Source organism: Mytilus californianus, unplaced genomic scaffold (assembly GCF_021869535.1).
Source record: "Mytilus californianus isolate M0D057914Y unplaced genomic scaffold, xbMytCali1.0.p SCAF_2, whole genome shotgun sequence".
Classification (NCBI taxonomy): Eukaryota; Metazoa; Mollusca; class Bivalvia; order Mytilida; family Mytilidae; genus Mytilus; species Mytilus californianus.
The window spans coordinates 135,547,768-135,572,185 of NW_026262668.1; the positions used below are offsets into that span (position 1 = coordinate 135,547,768).

At 34.2% G+C, this 24,418-nt stretch overlaps 2 protein-coding genes across 2 annotated transcripts in view; both read left to right on the forward strand.

The window, feature by feature from the left end:
- Nucleotides 1-24,418, forward strand: part of LOC127731098 (peroxinectin A-like) — a 47,036-nt gene that overhangs the window by 10,438 nt on the left and 12,180 nt on the right. The window contains exons 4-9 of the mRNA XM_052239955.1: nucleotides 1,489-1,650; nucleotides 17,033-17,069; nucleotides 17,698-17,801; nucleotides 18,759-18,860; nucleotides 19,338-19,430; nucleotides 22,919-23,411. Of these exons, the coding sequence (XP_052095915.1) occupies nucleotides 1,489-1,650; nucleotides 17,033-17,069; nucleotides 17,698-17,801; nucleotides 18,759-18,860; nucleotides 19,338-19,430; nucleotides 22,919-23,411 (991 nt within the window). The remainder of the gene's footprint in view (nucleotides 1-1,488; nucleotides 1,651-17,032; nucleotides 17,070-17,697; nucleotides 17,802-18,758; nucleotides 18,861-19,337; nucleotides 19,431-22,918; nucleotides 23,412-24,418) is intronic.
- On the forward strand, nucleotides 8,361-11,342 carry LOC127731106 (uncharacterized). The gene is made up of 2 exons (XM_052239974.1): nucleotides 8,361-8,482; nucleotides 8,987-11,342. The coding sequence occupies exons 1-2, from the start codon at nucleotides 8,417-8,419 to the stop codon at nucleotides 10,094-10,096; spliced, it is 1,176 nt and encodes a 391-aa protein (XP_052095934.1). The 5' UTR covers nucleotides 8,361-8,416; the 3' UTR covers nucleotides 10,097-11,342.

The window sequence follows — 24,418 nt, forward strand, 5'->3', positions numbered from 1 at the left end:
TATGAAGATGGTACGTATACGAAGTACCCTGAGTGGGGCAGATCATTTACATCTCAAGCACGATATACTAGACATAAGTATACTTGCTCAATATGAAGATGGTACGTATACGAAGTACCCTGAGTGAGGTAGGTCATTTACACCTGAATCAAGATTTATATCTGATCAATATGTGGATGGTACGTATACCCAGTACCCTGATTGGGACAAGTTATTTACACACCAGGAACGATTTATACCTGCCAAATACGTGGATAATACGTATACAAATTACCCTGAGTTGGACAAGTCAAATTCACCTGAATTAAGATTTATACCTGCTCAATATGTGTATAGTACGTATACCCAGTACTCTGAGTGGGGCAAGTCATTTACACCTCAGTCAAGATGTATACCTGCGCAATATGTGTATGGTACGTATACCCAGTACCCTGAGTGGGGCAAGTCATTTACATCTCAGACAAGATGTATACCTGCTCGATATGTGGATGGTACGTATACCCAGTGCCATGAGTGGGGCAAGTCATATATACCTCAGGCAAGATTTATACCTGCTGAATATATGGATAGTACGTATATAAATTACCCTGAGTGGGACAAGTCAAATTCACCTGAAGCAAGAACTATACTTGCTCATTATGTGTAAGGTACTTATACCCAGTAACCTGAGTGGGACAAATCCTTTACACCTCAGGCAAGATGTATACCTGATCATCATGTAGATGGTACGTATATCCAATACCCGGAGTGGGGCAAGTCATATACACATCAGACAACATTCATACCTGCCTAATATGTAGATGGTACGTATACCCAGTACCCTGAGTGGGGCAAGTCATTTACACATCAGCCAAGATTTATAACTGTCCAATATCTGGATGATAGGTATACCCAGTACCCTGCGTGGGACAAGTCCTTTACACCTCAGGCAAGATTTATACCTGACCAATATGTTGATGGGAGGTATACCCAGTACCTTGAGTGGAGCAAGTCATACACACATCAGCCAATATTTATACCTGTCTAAAAATATCTTGTTGATTGGGGGGGGGGGGGGCGTATGATAGATATGTAAAATGATCGCTGTTCACATTCAGCATTTCACGAATAGATCGTGAAAAAACGTATAACAAACATACTGAACTCCAAGGCAAATTCAAAAGGGGGAAGTCCAAAAAAACTGAAAAAATCAAACGCTTTCAATCAACGGAACAAGTGAAAAACAACTGCTTCATGAAAACAGACGTGGCAAAATTTTTTTTTCTATCATTTTTTCTATATTTTTTCTCAGAATTTTACAACTTAAACTCTTTGTATACATAACAAATGAAAAAGCTAATGATATTGTGTTCCTATCACGAGATTACTTCGTTTAATTCCATTAAACAATAAGCACACACACTTTATTTAATGTATAGCGTTTTGATTTATGAAAACATGACTTAGAGGAAAAGGTTGTTTGTAACCACTGTCTTATTTTAATCACAGGTATAGATTATCCACGTGATTATGACCTACCTAGCCCTCGATTGATCAGTAATAAACTGTTCAATGATACTGGTGAAGCTAGTTACGACAGGAGAAAGACTGCAGAAATGATGGCATGGGGACAACTCTTGGCTCACGACTTTGTACTAACACCAACAATAGGTATATCCTAATCGCTATATTATAGTTGATTATAAGTAAAGTGCGCTTTCTTATACTGGTTTTTTTTTTCTTTTCTTCCTTCCATTTTAAAAATGAATTTAAGTGATTTGTTAACCGGCATGATTAGCAGAGGACAGTATTTCATAGGGGACATTACATTAATAACACATAACTGAAATGGTGTTAGAACAGAAAACTTTTTCAACCGCAGCAAAGCCAAATGTTGACAATATTGTTTTTGAGGGGTAACAATCGTCTTTTAAATTTTGAATTGAAAGCTAGAAAGCATGACTTGACAGTCGAAAAGAAAGAGTTTTTAGGGGTCAAGACCCCCTTTAAATGAACTATTCAGATGAGCAGTTGTGCCAAAGATTTAGGTTTCGAAGGGAGAGCATTGAGTATAGTTCAGACTTGCTCACAGATCACTCCAAGGTGTACAGCAGTGAATGTTGAGGAGCAGGTGATGTTTTCTCTTCGTTTTTTTTTTGCCAGTGGTTCAAATCCCCACGTAATAGGTGACACAATGGGCCACGGCAAATCTACTATGTCAAAGGTTTTAACTTAGTTTACAGACGCATTGATTGCAAAGAGGGACCAGTTCATAAAATGGCCCTGTAGGCAGAAAAAGTTTATGCAACGAAAAATGGTTTCTTTGAAAAAGCAGGCTTCCCCAATGTGACTGGCTGCGTCGATGCTCATACACGTATTCAAGCACGTGGTGTTTAATAAAAACATTGTTTCAACTGCATGTGCTCCCCGTGACAATATTCAAACAATGCATAGAAAAACAAACGAAAAACATGATTTAAATCGTAATGTCATGGTTGTAGCTAAGAATTGAATGCTTCTTTTTTAGTTGTATAGGAATGCAAAAGCGTTGAACGTGCCGAAATTTGTATCATGAAGCTTTTACATCCTACATGTAATAAAATTACAGAAAGAAGCATTCAATTCTTCATTTAAGTCAAGACCTAGTTACCACATATTTATTAAGTCTCCCAAACAAAGTTTGGAGACTTATTGTTTTTGCTCAGTTCTTATTATTATTATTATTATTCTTCTTCTTCTTCTTCTTCTTCTTCTTCTTCTTCTTCTTCTTCTTCTTCTTCCGCCACTTTTAAATTTGAACTTGTCCGCACCCGTTCTCCAAAACCGCTTGTCAGATTAACTTAGGGTTTTACAATATGTAAGACTAACATGTCTAGTGGTGCAATCAGGGTTTTGTTTGTGCAATGGGGTTTATAAAGGGGTACTTTGAGGGGCAAAAAGAAAGGAGGGTTTTACTATAGAACCCTATGGGATTTTATTTTTTAAAATTTTCAAATGATTATAAATTGGAAACCGTTTGTAATACACACAATCTTTTTAATTGAAAATCTTCTAAATGATAAAGCACATTAAATGAAATACAGGGTTAGTCCCCAGGGGTCACCACCACCCCCTGCCATTTAAGAAAGTTCTAATATCTTGTCAGTGGTCGAGATCCCCACCCCTAAACCATATATATTCTGGTTTGTCATTATAAAGCACATCAAATGAAATACAGGGTTAGTCCCCAGGGGTCACCCCACCCCCTGCCATTTAAGAAAGTTCTAATATCTTGTCAGTGGTCGAGATCCCCACCCCTAAACCATATATATTCTGGTTTGTCATTATAAAGCACATCAAATGAAATACAGGGTGAGTCCCCAGGGGTCACCCCCACCCCCTGCCATTTAAAAAAAGTCTAATATCTTGTAAGCGGTCGAGATCCCCACCCCTAAACCATATATATTCTGGTTTGCCATTATAAAGCACATCAAATGAAATAGAGGGTTAGTCCCCAGGGGTCACCCCCACCCCCTGCCATTTAAGAAAGTTCTAATATCTTGTCAGTGGTCGAGATCCCCACCCCTAAACCATATACATTCTGGTTTGTCATTATAAAGCACATCAAATGAAATACAGGGTTAGTCCCCAGGGGTCACCCCCACCCCCTGCCATTTAAAAAAAGTCTAATATCTTGTAAGCGGTCGAGATCCCCACCCCTAAACCATATATATTCTGGTTTGTCATTATAAAGCACATCAAATGAAATACAGGGTTAGTCCCAAGGGGTCACCCCCACCCCCTGCCATTTAAGAAAGTTCTAATATCTTGTCAGTGGTCGAGATCCCCACCCCTAAACCATATATATTCTGGTTTGTCATTATAAAGCACATCAAATGAAATACAGGGTGAGTCCCCAGGGGTCACCCCCACCCCCTGCCATTTAAAAAAAGTCTAATATCTTGTAAGCGATCGAGATCCCCACCCCTAAACCATATATATTCTGGTTTGTCATTATAAAGCACATCAAATGAAATACAAGGATAATCCCCAGGGGCCACCCCCACCCCCTGCCATTTAAAAAAGTTCTAATATCTTGTAAGCGGTCGAGATCCCCACCCCTAAACCATATATATTCTGGTTTTTCATTATAAAGCACATCAAATGAAATACAGGGTTAGTCCCCAGGGGCCACCCCCACCCCCTGCCATTTAAAAAAGATCTAATATCTTGTAACCGGTCAAGATCCCCACCCCTAAACCATATATATTCTGGTTTGTCATTATAAAGCACATCAAATGAAATACAGGGTGAGTCCCCAGGGGTCACCCCCACCCCCTGCCATTTAAAAAAGTTCTAATATCTTGTAAATGGTCGAGATCCCCACCCCTAAACCATATATATTCTGGTTTGTCATTATAAAGCACATCAAATGAAATACGGGGTTAGTCCCCAGGGGTCACCCCCACCCCCTGCCATTTAAAAAAGTTCTAATATCTTGTAAGTGGTCGAGATCCCCACCCCTAAACCATATATATTCTGGTTTGTCATTATAAAGCACATCAAATGAAATACGGGGTTAGTCCCCAGGGGCCACCCCCACCCCCTGCCATTTAAGAAAGTTCTAATATCTTTGTAAGCGGTCAAGAGCCCCACCCCTAAACCATATATATTCTGGTTTGTCAATTAAAGATGGTTTGATTGATATACAGGGTTAGTCCCCATGGGTCATCCCGACCCCCTGCCATTTGGGAATGTTCTAATATCTTGTAAATGGTCGAGATCCCTACCCCTAAACCATATATATATTCCTGTTGGTCATGTCTCAAACATTTGAATGACATATAGGGTCTGTCCCAAGGGGTTCCCCCCACCCCCAATGTTCTAATATCTTGTAAATGCTCGAGATCCCCACCCCTAAACCATATATTTTCCTGTTTGTCATGTCAAAAAGGTTTGAATAATATATTGGGTCAGTCCCCAGGGGTTTTCCCCACCCCCAATGTTCTTATATCTTCTTAATGTTTGAGATCCCCACCCCTAAACCATATATATTGCTGTTCGTCATGTCAACATGGCTTGAATGATTTATAGGCCAGGGCTTCACCCAACCCAAATGTAAAAAATCTTGTAAATGGTAAAACAGACATATACCTTTTTGTCATGTCAAAATTATTTGAATGATATATAGTGTGAAGTGTTAACAATGATCCCTTTTCCTTGCTCTCTGAGAATTTTGTTTTATTTGTTGACAACGTGCTGAATTCGGTTTGAGTCTAACTATGAAGGAAGCATCATGACTGAACTAAAAGGTAAGAAATTTTATTATTTATAAATGCTGTATGTATAAATGTCACTGTTTTATTATATCAGATGGCACCAAGTAAAATTTGAGGTTCATGAAATTTTTTCTGCTGTCCTTTTTTTAACACAAGTCTAATTTTTTATTAAGTTCACATACAATTTAAATTAGGAAACAAGTAACCTCAACTTTTGCTTCATGAGAAACTTGGCTTAAAAGAATTTAATGATACATTTCACATTAAATATGTTGATTTTCTTATAAAATTGAAACATTTTCATTTTATTATCTAAAAAACTTTTTCTTGGAAGTTTGCTTTTACCAAGGCCAGGTTTCACAGTGCATGGTTAAGTCTGCATGTAAAGAATTGTGTGAGCTAGTGCTTCTTAAAATGCTTTATCTGTAGACCCTCCTCGTGGTGGTGCCGGATAACACTCATTCACATCCTTATTTTTTGCACGCTGCCACATTATTTTGTCTTCTGTGTGACGTACACTATAGAATTTCATATAAAGTAGAATATTTCAGATAAACAGATAACCTATATTTTGTATATTTTGAAATTCAAATAAAATAATGTAACACAGAAGTTATCATTACAGTTATGTCCATTTTCACATTTGCATGTTTTTCTACAAATTAACAGAAATCAATATGATTTACTCATTTCCATTATTTAACAATTCATTGCTATAAATCTTCCAGAAACTCGTAAATATATGCACAAGTCAATAGCTAAATTAAGGATGGGTTTGATTGGCCAAATTAACCATGCAATTTTTAATTAGATATTAGCCATATTTATAATATAAAACTGTTCACACATGGTTGACAGCATCATCTTATCCAGAGATAAAGATGTAAAATATATATTGAAATTTTGTTTTGCATAATTTTCTATAAGTTAAATTCAGTTGCTACTATAATTGATGGATTTTTTTACTTCTATTTATGAACTGTCCTTTATATCAAGTGCAAGGTAGGCCACATGATCCAAATTGCTTGCATCTGCTCCTGTTGAAGTAATATATAAGATAGGTTTCTATTTATTTCCAAATTATTTGAAAAAGATTCTTTCTGACAAACAAGAAACATCTATAATCCTCCATAAAAAATGCCTTTCTGACATTTCATTCATAATTAAAAGTTGCTTATAACTGCCTGTTCATATCTTTATGAATGAAAGTTTTTTGTAAAGCAATTATGCAAGATTTCATTATCATATTTAAATGCTGTTGGATTTAATTTCAATTCGTTTAAAATATTTATATATACATATATATGCTAGTATTATAGTATAAGTTTGGTGTTCATTACTTGATATCCTTGTATATTGCCAGTTTTCACTCAAGTTATCATCCCCTGCACAATGCATTGCAGGAGGACATAGAAATACCTGGCATATGTCTCTGTCCGTCTGTGCCTCTGTCCTTCCATCAATTTGTGCGTCATTCCGTTCGTGCGTCTGTCCAACAGGTCTTGTTAGCCCTCTCACGTGTACATTTCTTGCCAGATTTTAATAAAACTTATATCATATGTTAATATTAGCATTAGTGCTCTCACATGTAAAATTCTTGCAAGATTTTTATAGAACTTATATCATAGGTTTATATCAGCTGTCTCGGTCAAGTTTGAAAATCAGTGCTGATCAATTATTTTAAAAAGCGTTGTGCCCCTTGGAAATATAAAACAAATATTTTTGGAATACTTTTCTCAGAAACTACTGAACAGAATGACTTTATATTGGTAAGCAAGTTGTCAGAAATCAGTTGCAACATATGAGCACTTTTTTATCTGTTGGACACCTTCTTCCTGTTTTTGCATGTTACTGTTTTCTGGACACTGAAATTGTTATGGCGGAAAAGATTTATTTCTAGGAGCAGGCAGAGGAAATTCATTAAATTGATTTTAATTGGCCACATTTATGTACCTGTTAGGTAATACTTACAGCTGTTGAATTTTGATTAAATTTGCAGGAAAACATGCAACAGACATATGTAAACATGAAGAGAATGTCAGAAGAAATGAAGGCCAAGGCATATCAATTACAAGGATGCTTTTCAAAATTTTCTAGTAAAGTTCCTGCTGAACATAGTGTTTTTTTCACTAAAACCATTGATGATTTTCTACAAATGGGGAATAAGCTTTCTTGTGATGCAGATGTACTGCAGACAGTAATTAAAAAAAATGAAAACACCGAAAGCGAACGTAGAAAAAAGATGTCTGAGACATTGAAGCAAAACTACACTCTCAAAAGAAAACTAGAGGAGTATGAAACAGATGAGTTTGATGACTCATTAATGTCATCCCAGGATGCATCCCAGGATGATAAACCAAAGGATGAAAAAAAAACAGCAGAAGTATCTGATCCCAATGATCCTGGGACATCAGCATCACACTCTTCTGAAGCAAATGACTTGTACTTAAAAGAATCCGAACAGAAGAAATTATAAAATAAACAGTGTTATCTAAACAATTTAAGACACTTTTTATGATATTAATTTTGTGATGTTCTTATTGTTTAATATATATATTTTTCAGAGCAGAGATTCTGTTGTTTTCCTGGATAGTTAACTTTTATTCTGTTATCAGTATTTTGTGTATTTCAAAATGATGTATTGTTGAAATAAAGTTTTTTTTTTTTTTTTAGGAATTGTCAACACCATTATTACCAATATAAGAACAGTTGCTCAAGTGAAGAATATTAGACATTTATTAAAAAAAGATATTGTAGTCAGGTATGAAAGTATGATATTCTTTTTTATTTAATCAAATGTATGTATTTTCAATATTACAGAAACAACAAATGATATAAACAGCAGGTAAAGCACAACCTATGCATAGCACATCAGTTAATTATCAGTGTTGTTCGGTCACTCGTTGAATATTTTTCAATATTTCAATTCTTGGATTAGTTATTCTTTTTATTATTATCACTTTTTATTGGAAATTGAGTCGAAAATGAAAGGAGTTATATCTTTTCTACACATTCTCAATTGTTTTGATGCACAGGCACTGTTGTATAATGTCAGAGGAGTAAAATTATCCGTTTTAATTTCAATCAAAAATCATTGGGATTCGTTGCAACCAATGTCATAATTATAATTATAGACATCTGTGTAGAATTTATTGTATATATTTCAGAAATATATCAACATGGCAAGGAAAAATAGAGCAAAAAGAACACAAGACAAAAAACGGAAGCAGCAATTTAGAGAGAAGGTATGTAAGTTTAAAATATAAGCAACAGTAGTTTACCAATGTTTGATTCTCATCTATTGATTGAAAAGAAACAAAAACAAAAAAGTAAAAAGATCAAAATTAACTATTTAAAACTTCAATGAAATATACACAAAAGTAAAACGAAATTAACTGGAAGACTACAACTGGGTTGTTCCTAGTTGTTTTGATATTAAAAGGTAAAGAAGCCTTATTAAAAGAAAGGGGTTTTGTTTTACAAAATTTACAAACATACTCACCTCAAAATGATTATAGTGCTGTAGCTACTCAATATCTGTTTACAAAGACCTTTGAGTTTGCTTTCAAGTATTTAATTTATTTCAACATTTTTCCCACAAGCATACCTGATAAATGTTATGCCAGAAATGTGTTTAAACAGAGTATTAATGCACAATAACATGATAAGTTCTGAAACTTTGTATTCTTGATATTTTCAGAAGAATATTATGTTTATTAATATATAATTCACTATTTTATACTTTACAGATTTCTTCATCTTATGTCTACTTTCCTGTAAATACAGTATGGAAGGAACGTGTACAGCTACTATTAAACCTAAAACCTACAAAAACACAGAATAATAATCAAACAACAGATGTTTTATCTTTACAACTATCTAGACCAGCTACATATCAAACCATTACTGGTGATGGCAACTGCTTCTTTGCAGCATTGTCATATATAATTTGTGGTCATCAGACATTTCATGATATAATTAGACATAAAATTTGTAATCATTTTATACAAAATCAAAACGACTTAAAATGTTATTTACCTCCAGAGTATAAAGGAAATGCTAATACCTATTTACTAAAAACTGGAATGAGAGAAAATGGAACCTGGGCAACAGAGGTTGAAATTTTTACAGCCAGCCATTTACTTCAAACGGATATTTACACCTATACAAAGTCTGGAGTACATTGGGTTTGGCTCAAGCACAAAACAATAACTTTATCTGACAATAGAGGAATATATCTTTATCACAAAAATCAAAATCATTATGATGTTGTTCTTACCACCACTACTCAACCTGTTTTGCAGAATTTTTCATCAAGTTTACAAACATATTTGTGTGATCAGCTGAAGAAAGGAACTCAAAAGATGAGAGATGTTGAAGACAAGGAGAAAGCTAGAAAAAAATGCACCACAAACCAACAGAATATGGAAAATAAGAAAATCAAAGCAATTAAGAACAAACTACACAAGGAAAAGAAAAACAGGAATGAGAGATTAAGATATAGCATAGACAAAGTGTATATGGAAAATAAAAAGAAGAGTGATAATTTAAGATATAACACAGACAAAGCCTACATGGAAAACAAAAAAGAGTGTCACAGAATAAGTTACAAAACAAACAAAGTGTATAGAGAACAAAAAAAGAAGAGTGATAATTTAAGATATAACACAGACAAAGCCTACATGGAAAACAAAAAAGAGTGTCACAGAATAAGTTACAAAACAAACAAAGTGTATAGAGAACAAAAAAAGAAGAGTGATAATTTAAGATATAACACAGACAAAGCCTACATGGAAAACAAAAAAGAGTGTCACAGAATAAGTTACAAAACAAACAAAGTGTATAGAGAACAAAAATAGAAGAGTGATAATTTAAGATATGACACAGACAAAGCCTACATGGAAAACTAAAAAGAGTGTCACAGAATAAGTTACAAAACAAACAAAGTGTATAGAGAACGAAAAAAGAAGAGTGATAATTTAAGATATAACACTGACAAAGCCTACATGGAAAACAAAAAAGAGTGTCACAGAATAAGTTACAAAACAAACAAAGTGTATAGAGAACAAAAAAAGAAGAGTGATAATTTAAGATATAACACAGACAAAGTGTACAGAGAAAACAAAAAGAAGTGTCACAGAATAAGATACAAGACAAATTTGAATTACAAACAATTTAAACAGGTGTCTTCCATAATGAAATATGCAAACAACTCGGTGTTTAGAAGCAAGGTGAAAGTATTTTCTAAGACAAAGTACAGAACTAATACTGATTTTCAAATCAGACTTAAATCACAATCTTCCAAGAAGTACAAGAACAATGCAGTATTCAGACAGAAAGTCAAATCTGCTTCAAAGACCAATTATCAGCGGTATGAATCTTTAAGAAACAAGTTGAAGGCTTCATCTATAAAGAGATATTCATCAGACCCACTGTTTAGAAGTAAACTAAAAACATTTTTAAAAATCAAATATCACAGTGACATATCTTTGAGAGAAAAAAAGATATCAAATAGAAAGTCTATTCAGAAAGCAATTGAGCAATTTAAAAAAAGCATACAAGACCTTCCAGTATATGTCTGCACAGTGTGCATAAGATCTTTGTACAAAAGTCAGGTAAAGAAATGTAACAGATCGAAGTATTTAAATGAAAAAGCAAACGAATGTTTAACTGGAAAATTTGTTCATACTTGTGATGAACATTGTAAAGCAAAATGTGAAAAGGCAAAGGAATGGATATGCTTTACATGCGACCGACATTTATCTTCAAACAATATGCCACCACAGGCACAAGCAAATGGCCTTAATCTAGAACCTATTCCCCCTAAACTGAAGAAATTAAATGATCTTGAAAAGCAACTTGTTGCATTACGTATTCCATTCATGAAGGTTCTTTGTTTACCAAAAGGCGGTCAAAGTGGAGTGAAAGGACCTTGTATCAATGTACCATGTGACTTAAACAGTGTAACGGCAACGTTGCCTAGACCAATAAATGATGCACAGTTGATAAAAGTAAAACTAAAACGTAAAATTGAATATAAAGGCTACCACAAGTTCGAATGGATTAATCCATCTAATGTGCAGGAAGCAGTTCAGTTCCTTATAAAAAAAAAATAAATGGTACACAGATGTGAAACTTAAGAATTTGTGGTACACTGAAGATGATTCCGATCTTGTTCTTTGTAATAATTCAGAAAAGATGGACGTTGATGATGGGGAAAGTAGCAATAAAGATATTAACAAAGAAAACAAGAATAATTATTCTGGAAAGGTTAGTGATGATGCAGTTGAAAATGAGAAATCCAAAGACCATGGAGATAATGATAATGCTGCTTATCCTGTAGAGACATGCTTACAGCCTATAGACCTTGGACAAGATATCCTTGATACTGACGGGAAGGTATTTTGCCTAGCTCCAGGAGAAAACCAGATACCAAAAAGCATATTCAAAGAGGAAGGTATAGATGCAATGGCATTTCCACATTTACATCCTGGTGGGGAATTTGGATATTCTATGGATAGACACGTTAGATTAACACCTTCAAAATACTTTAATGCACGGCTTTTGTCAGCAGACACTAGATTTGCCACAGACAGTCAGTATATATTTTTTGCCCAGTATGTGACCGAAATAATGAATGTTACATCGAACATATCCATAGCTCTTCGTAAAGGTAAGCAAAAAACTGAAGATGGACAGAAACTTAATGCTTCCATGTTTACAAAACCGGACAATTTAAAAATGATATTGAAATCAGATATTGGCTTCCGATTCCTGCAGCCAGTTCGTGGCACTCCCCCATACTGGGAAAGAACAATGAAGGATCTATATGCAATGATTCGGCAAATAGGAATACCTACATTTTTTCTAACATTTTCTGCTGGTGAAACACGGTGGGATGATGTTTTAAATACTTTACTCCAAGTAAGTCATGACAGGAGAAATATTTGTGATCTGCAATGGACAGATAAATGCAAACTTATTAAAGATAACCCAGTTATGTGTGCCAGATTATTTGACCACAGAGTGAAAGCATTGTTTACTAATATTTTGATGTCACCAGCACAGCCAATAGGAAAGATTGTGGATTTCTTCTTTAGAACAGAGTTCCAACAACGAGGGTCTACCCATATCCATTGTTTAGTATGGATTGACAATGCACCTAGACTTAATCAGGATAGTGATAAAGATATTTGCAGATTTGTTGATCAACACATAACCTGTCAGTTACCTGATAAAGACAAAAATCCTAAACTTTATGAAATTGTTACATCAGTACAAATGCATAGTCAAAGTCATACAAAATCTTGCAAGAAACATTCAACAACATGCAGGTTTAACTTCCCTAGACCTCCCATATGTAATACATTCATTGCAAGAATTGAAACAGACGAACTTAAAAAGGAAGATAGCACTAGACTGAAAACACCTACAACACTTGAACAACTAGACAAAATTTGTAAGCCAACAAGATCTGCCAAGCAGATACTTAAAGATGTATGGGCTGTAATCACTGCATATGATTCTCTATCTGATATCACATTAAATGCTATTTTCACAAAGGCAAAAACAACATATTTAGAATACAAACAATGTCTACAAACAGTGACAACCAAAAATGTGATACACCATAAGAGAAACCTTTCTGATCTATGGGTGAACAATTACAATCATTATCTTTTAACAGCATGGAATGCGAATATTGATATCCAATATGTTACTGATGTATACTCATGTGTCGCCTACATCTTGTCTTACATCAGCAAGTCAGAAGGGGAGATGAGTGAACTTCTTCTTAATGCTAAGAAAGAGGCTGTTGAAGGTAACCAGGATTCAGCAGGCACAATGAAGAAAATTGGACAAGTTTACATGAACAATAGAGAAGTTTCCGCTCAAGAAGCAGTGTATAGAGTATGCAGCTTCAAATTGAAGGATTGTTCTAGAAATGTCATATTTATACCTACAGGTAGTAACCCTTTGAAAATGAGTCTACCTATTAACATTATTAGATCTAGAAAGGATGAGGATGAAAATATTTGGATGACGACAATATTTGAAAAATGCTATGAACGTCCTTGTTTGTCAGAATTTGACAACCTTTGTTTAGCAGATTTTTGTTCATTGTACAATATTTATCCAATTTCACAAAAGCCTAAATCTTCAAAAACCAATCCAGTCTATGAAATGCAAAAACATTTAGGATTTGTAAAACCAAAATGTAAGGGAAAAGAAAATATAAACAGATATCCAAGATTCAACAGGAAAAAAGCACCAGAAGAGTTTTATTTCTCTTTACTTCAGTTATATTTACCTCATAGAAGTGCAGACATTAAACCACAACAATTTTTGAAATATGAGGACTTCGTAAAAATTGGAGTTTTACAGGATGGGTCTAAAGTGCTAGATATAATAAATTCAAACAGAAAAAGGTATGAAACTGATCCCGAAGAATTAGAAAAGGCTTGGGAAGATTTGCAGCAGGGAAACATTCATCAAGATGCTTGGGCACAAATAGCACCAGAAGCAGAAGCAGAAAGATTAGAGATAGAAATGGAAAAACGTGTTAAAATCCCTGAGGAAGATGAAGATCTTCCAGAGTTTGACATATTTGTAAGCGAAAAGTCAAATACTACTAATTTCAGCCAACTAATTGAGCTCCAAAAACCTAAAACAACTGCAAATCAAATAAGAAGTTCTGTTAGACAACTAAATGAAAAACAGCAAGAAATTTATTATGAAATCAGGAAGTGGTGTATTGATGTTACCCTTAACATTAATCCTGAACCATTCCATCTTTTTCTTACTGGAGGAGCAGGTACTGGAAAGACACATTTGGTTCGTTGTATATACCACGAGGCTAACAGAATACTTTCAAAAACAGCTTGTACTCCAGATGCAACATCAGTCCTACTTACTGCACCCACAGGGACGGCTGCATTCAACATAGAAGGATTTACAATCCACTCTGCCTTTGCAATAAACAAAGCTATCAAACTACCTTACAAACCTTTAGGAGAGAGTCTCGTGAATAGTCTCCGCACTAAATATGAAAGTGTTCGAATACTTGTTATTGATGAAATTTCAATGGTTGACCATAAACTCCTGTCATACATTCATGGCAGATTATCCCAAATCAAGCAGACAAAAAAACACTTTGGAAACATAGCTATACTTGCTGTTGGAGACTTTTACCAGCTACCTCCTGTCCGATCTTCGCCATTGTATAGAAACATCAGTTCTATTTTCCTTGATCTTTGGAATCCTGTCTTCAAAATCGTTAACCTGACGGAAATCATGCGACAAAAAGATGATCAGCAATTTGCACTATTACTTAACAGAATTAGAACACACATTAAGGGCCAACCTTTTTCTGAAGATGATTTGACTGTTTTATCATCTATATCTGTTTCAAAAATTCCAGAAAGTTCAGCAAATGTTTTACATATCTTCCCAACAAACAAAGAAGTAAATTTACATAATGAACACATGATCAAAGATGTCTGTCAGCAAACTGTAAAGTCAAAAGCTAAAGATTTTTTCAAAAACTCTGTAACAGGACAATTATCACAAAAAGATGAACCATATTCTACATGTACATCAGAAGACTTACAGGATGTCATTGAACTTGGACTTGGTGCTAGAATCATGTTGATTCGTAACATAGACACTGACGATGGTTTAGTAAACGGTGCATTTGGAAGCATAAACGGCATAGAGAAAAGTCAAAATGATGAAATAAGATCAGTTTATGTTAAGTTTGACCATCCTCAAAGTGGTAAGAAACATATTTCGAAGTTGGCACTAACAAAGTCTTTACCAAGATTCTGTAAGAATAACTCCAGTTGAAGAAGTTTTACATGGTAGGAATGTTACAAGAAGACAACTGCCACTCAGACTGGGATGGGCAGCAACTATCCACAAGGTGCAGGGAATGACAGTTAAAGAAATCGTTGTATCTCTTAAAAAAACTTTTGCACCAGGAATGGCATACGTAGCCCTTAGCAGGGTATCATCACTAAAAGGTATGCACATAATAGACTTTGATCCCAAAGTAATATACGCTTCAAATGATATAACAAAAGCTCTTGATTCAATGGAATCATTCCATCTATCTAAACCTTCAACAGAACCTTCAGTTAAACACTCATTGACTGTTACCTTCCACAATACAGAGGGACTTCTACCACACAAAGAAGACATACCACAAGCAACATGTATTAAAAATTCTGATATTATTTGCTTTAATGAAACATGGTTAAAGAAGAATATGTATTTACCACCATCATTATTACCAAACTTTATACCATGTTCTAAATCAAGATCAGAAGCATATACCTCAGCAACATCACCATACAGCACGCTAGCTGCAGCTGAAAGAGGAGGAGTTGCTACGCTTATTCACAAGGATGTTCAATTTTCCAAAAAAAATTACTCAGCTGTAAACATAGAATATGTTGCTATCCAGATTGAAAAGCCAACCAAACTTGTTCTCATTAATATTTATAGACCTCCAGTCTATCCATTACAACTGTTCTGTCGTAACCTTATTCGTCTACTAGATGAAGTAGATAGTAAAGAACATTTGCCAGTTGCAATTATTGGAGATTTCAATGACAATGCATTTCAGTTAAATTCACAAATTCTTGAACTCTTGACAAACTATGGATACATACAGATAGTGCAACAGATGACTACAGAGTCTGGCAGCTGTCTTGACTTAAGCTTTGTGAAGAATTTTAGCAAATTTCCAACATGTAGAGTCATTCCTATATATTACAGTTTTCATGATGTTGTACAGATTTACTTTCATTAAAGTGAAATTTTTGACATAAAATGGTAACATTTATTTTCAACATTTATTTAAACTTATATTTATAAAAGTGCAAATGAGACAGTTCCAAATATAAAAGTGAAAAGATTTAATCATACCAATGATTTTCATATTATGGTTTTCAGCAATGACATTTATCTCAATTTACAACAAGATTCAGCAAAATAAAAAAAAAAGACTTTATTAGAAACCACAATCCTTGCATTGCCATACAATCCTTTAAAAGCAAGTGAAAGTGGTTCAGATCCCATACCTATACCATATACTTTCTGTAAGTTGAATAAAATGAATAATAGGGGGAGTCCTAGGGGGTCCATAATTATGGGAGCTTTGTTTGGGAGACTTCGTAACAGCATCCTGTTACAATCATTTCTTGTTGATTCTGTGTTTAGCCCTAATATGCCACCTGGAGTAATTTTCAGCGATCTGTGCATTAACAAACCAAATTGATACGAATTTTCTGTATTTTTAACCTTCAAACATTAAGGTTATGTTTAGATTTGTTAATCCTCAGTAGTATCAGTATGATAAAGTGAAATAAATGTATGGACATGTATTTTCTTTGAAAAAAGTGCTATAGATTTTAAACTTATATATAAACTAGGTGTGGCTGGGCATCGAGTTAGCAAATGATAATAATCATAGTAGATTACGTACAACACATATGTTCGGAACATTCCTCATCAACAAAAGGGCCTAATAGAACAGCAACAATTTCATAACTGTAAAGGTAGTCTTTCCTAATTGTGAACCTTAGTTTTGGTACAATTTTTCAATATATAAACTGAAAATGTACAGTTGAGATTGTCGATAGATGTCGATAGACAAAAAATATAAGTTAAGATAATTGAATATTACGAGGCAGTATTATAAGTTATCAGTGTTACCTAAATCCTTCTTTGAAATGCATATGCTATGTATTTGTTATGGAATTTTCAAACAATTGAAATACATTTATTTGTAGCAAAAGTGGACTGTTGTGATGAAGCAAATGAAGACAAGTAAGTTAGATAAACAGACGTGTACGATATGAATCTTTATCATTAAGTCCATTTCATAAATATGGCAAAAAGTGTGTGATGAGTTAGTTCTTCAATTCAATATTGTTTTTTTATGTGGTTCAGTATGTACTTTACATAAACGAATTGAGTACTTCAAGACAAAGACTAAAAGAGCGCCGTTATGGGCTATAGAAGAACAAAGCGAAATATAATACAAGAAAAAAGAAAGGACGAAATGCATGGTAATCTTCAACAATAAGTAAGATGATATAGTTTCCGTACCACCCTATAATCAAAAGATAAGACATATGAAGTATATAAATCTATCAATTTGTGTTTATTTGAAATATTGTATACGCATATATTTTATGTTATTCAGGTCTCAGACAGGGTTTAAAATGTGACATTCCCGGCTGAGGGTTTATATTCCCTTGACCTTCTCTGCTAAGGGTTTATATGAGCCGGTTGCGCAGAACTTGTAAAACAAAGTGAAGTTATATTTGGAAGGGAGATGTTTTTTGTCACCAGTTTTCCCACACAAATGGTCAATCTTGTTTTGATGTAGTTTGTCAATCTCTAATATTATTGTTACACTTTTATCTAATTTGTGCGTTATTATAATTTATAGTCCTGCTTGTTTCCCCATTGAGGTACCAGAGGATGATGCACATTTCTCGTCTACCTGTATGAACTTTGTACGGTCGTCTCCAGCTACGATAGGATGTGTTCCAGGTAAATCCATACTTTAAGACTGAAACAGACAATCCCACTCATGTAAAACATACCCATTAAACAGTTTTCAAGCATTACAGAAATGTGACCAGAAAAAAAATGGTTATTGGTGTAGACAAATCATTCAAATTATTTGCGATTAATCAAACGGGTTGATTACTGTGAATCAAATTATTATAATACAGATTGACCGTTTTATCCGTTTGTTCAGAACTAAACGGTGTGAACATTTTCCCGGCTCGTATCCATCAGGTAGATCACATACAAGACAGGTCGTATATGATTCTGGTTTTGGTATAATTTGAAAGGCAATAGAAATGGTCGAAGTTATACAGAAACGAATCAAAGTCTTTATACAGACGTCGACAACGGAACATATAGAGATAACAGGAAGAATGGATTACAAAACATTAAGATAAATTAGGGGTATAAAAAAAACGTTAGAATTGTTTTAAACTTTGCAAAAATGTAGTTTACATTATGCTTTTTTAAAAAAAAAAAAGAAAGCTCTCATCGCGTTTTCAAAAATAAAAATAAAAATTGAGATCACAGAACTCTTTTTTATGCTGCAAAACAAAATAAAGGTATATTTATTGTACATTCCTTCATAGAATAAGTTTATCTGAGTTATTTACCTTTATATGAATAATTTGGATAAAAATTGAATCGAACAAAAGATATTCTGTATTTTAACAAAAACCAGTCGTAATGATAAGATTTTCTTCATCTAAATGAAAAGTCTTATAAAATGAGTTGCATTCCTCTCTCATCTAGACCGATTGTATTCTGCTATTAAAAATCCAAGATGGCAGAAGACAACTTGACTCCGTAACTTCATTTCAAACCGACCGTTCGAGGGCTTTATAGCCAGTCAAGGTCGTTAAACACACTCATCAGATCTTTTTTTCGCCATAAATTTAACATAAGCTCATATGAAATAACTTGTTTCTTTTGAAGCACATAGGGAACAAGTAAATGAATTAACCTCGTATATTGATGGTTCTATGCTGTACGGATCAACCAAGAAAGAGATGGATAGTCTACGAGAGTTTTCTGGAGGTTTGGTTTTATTTAAATTAATGGTGTTTATATTTCACAAAAAGGACATCTATTTATATTTAAATGTAATAATAATTTAGCCAGGGTTTGTCGATATCTTTAAAATAATTTCTATATATTCTTTATTTATCTATATATTAGGTCTCAATGAGTATTTTGAATTTCTAGCATTTTCGCTTAAGGCTTTTGTGTAGCATTTTTATATGTTTGTTTTTAGCCTTGGAGCGGGAAGTTAAGCTGATTTGTAGACTGGTAGATAGTTACTTTCCTTTTGATTGTGATTAGATTATAAGCTCTTCATATGTAAAGGTATTTCTTCAAAGCCTACGGTTAATGTAATATATTAATTTGTTTACCATTTAACTTATTTTGTCTGTTTTGTAAAATACATTGTTTTCTATCAATACAGAAACACCCGTGTGTGAAAAAAAAATCACCAGTTGACTCAATGTTTCAAGTATTATTTTTGTTTTGAAGGTCGAATGAGGTGTACAGATACGAATCTGTTACCTGAAAATTCTGCTGGAATGTGTCTGAAGTTGAATAAGAATGATATCTGTCAAGCTGCTGGTAAATATAGTTCTACAGAATAGTCGGTCTGCTTAAAAAAAATATTCCGAAACAAAACTTTATAGTTTCCACTGTTGATGTCGATCCGTATTATTCGTCAAACCTTTGTGATAATCGTGCAAAACTCCCATTGAAGTTGCGGTAGTCAACACGATGTTACTAATTGGATGTTAATCATTTTGAAGTTTCGGTGGCCAACATGCTGTTGCTAATTGGATATTATTCCTTTTGAGTTTTCGGTGGTAAACACGCTGTTGCTAATTGGATATTAATCCCTTTAAAGTTTCGGTGGTCAACACGCTGTTGCTAATTGGATGCTAATTATTTTGAAGTTTCGGTGTTCAACACGCTGTTGGTAATTGGATAATAATCCTTTTGAAGTTTCGGTGATCAACACGCTGTTGCTAATTGGATGTTAATCATTTTGAAGTTTCGGTGGCCAAGACGCTGTTGGTAATTGGATAATAATCCTTTTGAAGTTTCGGTCTTCAACACGCTGTTGGTAATTGGATAATAATCCTTTTGGAGTTTCGGTGATCAACACGCTGTTGCTAATTTATTAATAACCCTCTTGAAGTTTTGGTGGTCAACACGCTTTTGCTGATTGGATAATAATCCTTTTAAAGTTTCGGTGATCAACACGCTTTTGCTAATTGGATAATAATCCTTTTGAAGTTTCAGTGATCAACATGCTGTTGCTAATTGGATAATAATCCTTTTGAGTTATCGGTGTATGCTGTTGGTAATTGTATAATAATCCTTTTGAAGTTTCGGTCTTCAACACGCTGTTGGTAATTGGATGTTTATCAATTTGAAGTTTCGGTGGCCAAGACGCTGTTGCTAATTGGATGATAATCCTTTTGAAGTTTCGGTCTTCAACACGCTGTTGGTAATTGGATAATAATCCTTTTCAGGTTTCGGTGATCAACACGCTGTTGCTAATTGGATAATAATCCTTTTGAAGTTTCGGTGGTCAACACGCTTTTGCTGATTGGATAATAATCCTTTTGAAGTTTCGGTGGTCAACACGCTTTTGCTAATTAAATAATAATTCTTTTGAAGTTTCAGTGATCAACATTCTGTTGTTAATTGGATAATATTCCTTTTGAGTTATCGAAGGAAAACACGCTGTTGGTAATTGGATAATAATCCTTTTGAAGTTTCGGTCTTCAACACGCTGTTGGTAATTGGATAATAATCCTTTTGAAGTTTCGGTCTTCAACACGCTGTTGGTAATTGGATAATAATCCTTTTGAAGTTTCGGTGGCCAAGACGCTGTTGCTAATTGGATAATAATCCTTTTGAAGTTTCGGTCTTCAACACGCTGTTGGTAATTGGATAATAATCCTTTTGAAGTTTCGGTGATCAACACGCTGTTGCTAATTGGATAATAATCCTTTTGAAGTTTCGGTGGTTAACACGCTTTTGCTCATTGGATAATAATCCTTTTGAAGTTTCGGTGGTCAACACGCTTTTGCTTATTAAATAATAATTCTTTTGAAGTTTCAGTGATCAACATGCTGTTGCTAGTTGGATAATATTTTATTTTGAGTTTTCGGTGGTATACACGCTGTTGGTAATTGGATAATAATCCTTTTGAAGTTTCGGTCTTCAACACGCTGTTGGTAATTGGATAATAATCCTTTTGAAGTTTCGGTCTTCAACACGCTGTTGGTAATTGGATAATAATCCTTTTGAAGTTTTGGTGATCAACACGCTGTTGCTAATTGGATAATAATCCTTTTGAAGTTTCGGTGGTCAACACGCTGTTGGTAATTGGATATAAATCCTTTTGAGTTATCGGTGGTAAACACGCTGTTGCTAATTGGATATTAATCCCTTTAAAGTTTCGGTGGTCAACACGCTGTTGCTAATTGGATGTTAATCATTTTGAAGTTTCGCTGGCCAAGACGCTATTGCTAATTGGATAATAATCCTTTTGAAGTTTCGGTGGTCAACACGCGGTTGCTAATTGGATATTAATCCTTTTGAAGTTTCGGTGGCCAACACGCTGTTGCCAAATGGATATTAATCCGTTTGAAGTTTCGGTGATCAAAATGCTGTTGTTAATTGGATATTAAGGCAACACATCTCAACGTTCCGGTGTTTCTTTGGTTGTTGATAACTTAGTTTTGTCTGCAAGGTAAGGCGTTGACCATAATAAACGTGTCCGTTTTGTTCCGACACACCTCATATGAAGAGTGCCCATGTCTCTTTCAAACATTCTTGGGTGTACTGGTCCCTTTGGAAAAGAAGATAACACGGAGCAAAGCACGTCTACCATACATACGTTTAGTAAAATAAATCAAGCATTACAGATATTTCGGTTGTTGTTAGAATGAGAGTGACTTTTTGTCAAAGAATGATTTGAACCTCAATAAAACTATATAATTGTGTTTATGTTGACCATGAGTTTTTAGTTGTTTCTAAAGTTATGAGAACGATGTAGTCAAATGTTTAATACATTGCACAAGGATCGGGGCTTTGCTTTATGTGTATACTGTATCATATCCTTAAGGTAAAAAAACGATTCCATATCCAAAGAGGTAGATTTAGTTATTCTGAAGCCCGGTTTGAGTTTTTGGTGGATCATTTGGCAGAGTCAGCAAAGAGAATGTTTGAAAGGAGAAGGTCAAGTAAGGGCTTATTTTGGCCTAAAATTTAAAGTACATCTGATGAAAGATTTTTGACATTTTTTAAACCATAAAGTGTCTTCTTCAGTCGATTCAATTAGTTTATGTAAAAGATTTGAACTGATTTGGTCATTAAAGACGCCTAAATTCAAGCTTAAACATGAAATACTATCAAATATGCCACTAAACATCACGTATCAGATAGTTTTTGTCTAAACTGGAAGTGGCCGCATTCGTGTTCAGTCTCAACCTTTATATATGTTATGTATCATCATCAAATACAACATATGTTTAAATATTAAGACTGAACACAAGTGCGGCCACATCCATTTTAGACAAAAACCGTCTTAAAATTAGCACAAATGCTAAAATTGTGAAAATAGTACCTGATGAATGTGCGGTGTAATGTCAAAACAGCCCATATTAATGTAACAAAAGTATTCTACTTTCCAATATATAGCTAAAAGAATACATTTTTAACAAATTTTTGAAATGCTATATTTTGGGGCCAAAAAGGGGTCTTACCGGGCCTACTCCTTTGTAATATTACTTGGTTTTGGAACTTTATAACCGACAATTACATATCGATTGACGGATACGATGTGTCTGTGTTGACACCCATTTCATCCTTCGTTAGTAATCATTCAGATGTTACTAAAAATATATATTTTAAGCAAAAGTCAAGCGAAAAAGATAATCGTTTAGGAAACTTAACAAATAGAAAATATGTAAAAATAAAAACGAAAGAGTCTTTTATTTTCAATTATTTTATTTTCACTATTACACATTTTTATGATATTTTAAACCAATCGTTTTCATATAAAATATGCTACATTTAAACACTATTATTTACAGGCGATAGCAGAGTAGATGTCGTGCCAAATCTTGGAGGAAACCATATTTTATTGATGCGAGAACATAACAGGATAGCAGATGAACTTGTAGTAGTAAATCCCCATTGGGATGATGAAAGAGTTTTTCAAGAAACACGAAAAATTGTAGGTGCAATGATACAACACATATCTTATAATGAATATTTACCTGGTGTAATTGGTCCTGATGCTATGACTTATTACGACCTTGAGTTATCACCATGGGGATATGACGACCCTTACGATCCAGATCTAAATCCATCAGTTCGAAATGCATTTGCAGCTGCTGCGTTCCGGTTTGGACATTCTCAAGTCATGCCAGAACAAGCTTACCTGTTCCATGATTATGTCTCGTTTGAACACTATCCACTGGAAAAAGAGTTTATGAATACACACATGATACAAAAAAATAAAGGAAAACAAGTACCAGCCTTGATGAGATGGTTGTCATACGATAAAGCCATGGATACTGATAGGTATATATGTTCCTTACAATAAATGCTAGAATGACCAGTAAATTGGTACTTTTACAATATATAGTTTAGCGAACCTTTGGTTTCATTGATCTTTACATTTCGTTTTGCTCTCCTGGTTTTGCTTTATGATTACATTTTACGTTTCTTTAACAGTCACTTCATGTACTAAATATATTGTCTGCATTTACAGATATTTTAACTGTTGTCTGTGTTCTTTCCTTCGGTCTTGGTTATCCTCTGTATTGAGAAAAAAATCGTAAGGGTTCCGCGGAACCCAGTGTCTCGCCTACTTTTGCTGGTAATCGCAGGCTCAACAAAAAAGAGGAAAACAAATCAATAAAAATATTCCTTTAGATACTATCTTTTGATTGTAAGAAGCTTCTGTCAAAGTTTGGTATAAATCCAGGATAGTTTATGAATCTAATAAATGTTTTAAAAACTTTAACTGCAGACTGTATTTAATGATAACTGGAAGAAAAACTAAGTCCATTTATAAGTAAAATACAGATAAACAGGTACAAAGGAGTAGGTTCAGTAAGACCCCTTTTTGGCCCCAAAATATAGCAGTTTTACAAAATTGTTAAAATGTAAACTTTTAACTATTCATTGGAAAGAAGAACACTTCTGTTACATACATATGGGCTGTTTTTGATAATACAATGCACATGTATCGGGTACTAGCATCATGAAGTCATGCTAAATAACTGAAATCTTCGAAATTTTAGCATTTTGGTTAATTTTTAGACGGTTTCCGTCTGAAATGGAAGTGGCCGCATTTGTGTTCATTCTTAATATTTAAATGTAAGTTGTATTTGATGATAATACATAACATATATAAAGGTTGAGAATGAACACGGATGCGGCCACTTTCATTTTTGACAAAAACCATCTGAAAAGTGACATATTATGGCATATTTGATAGATTTTTCATATTTAAGCTTGAATTTGAGCGTCTTTAATGACTAAATCGGTTCAAACCTTTCACATTAACTGATTGAATCGACTGG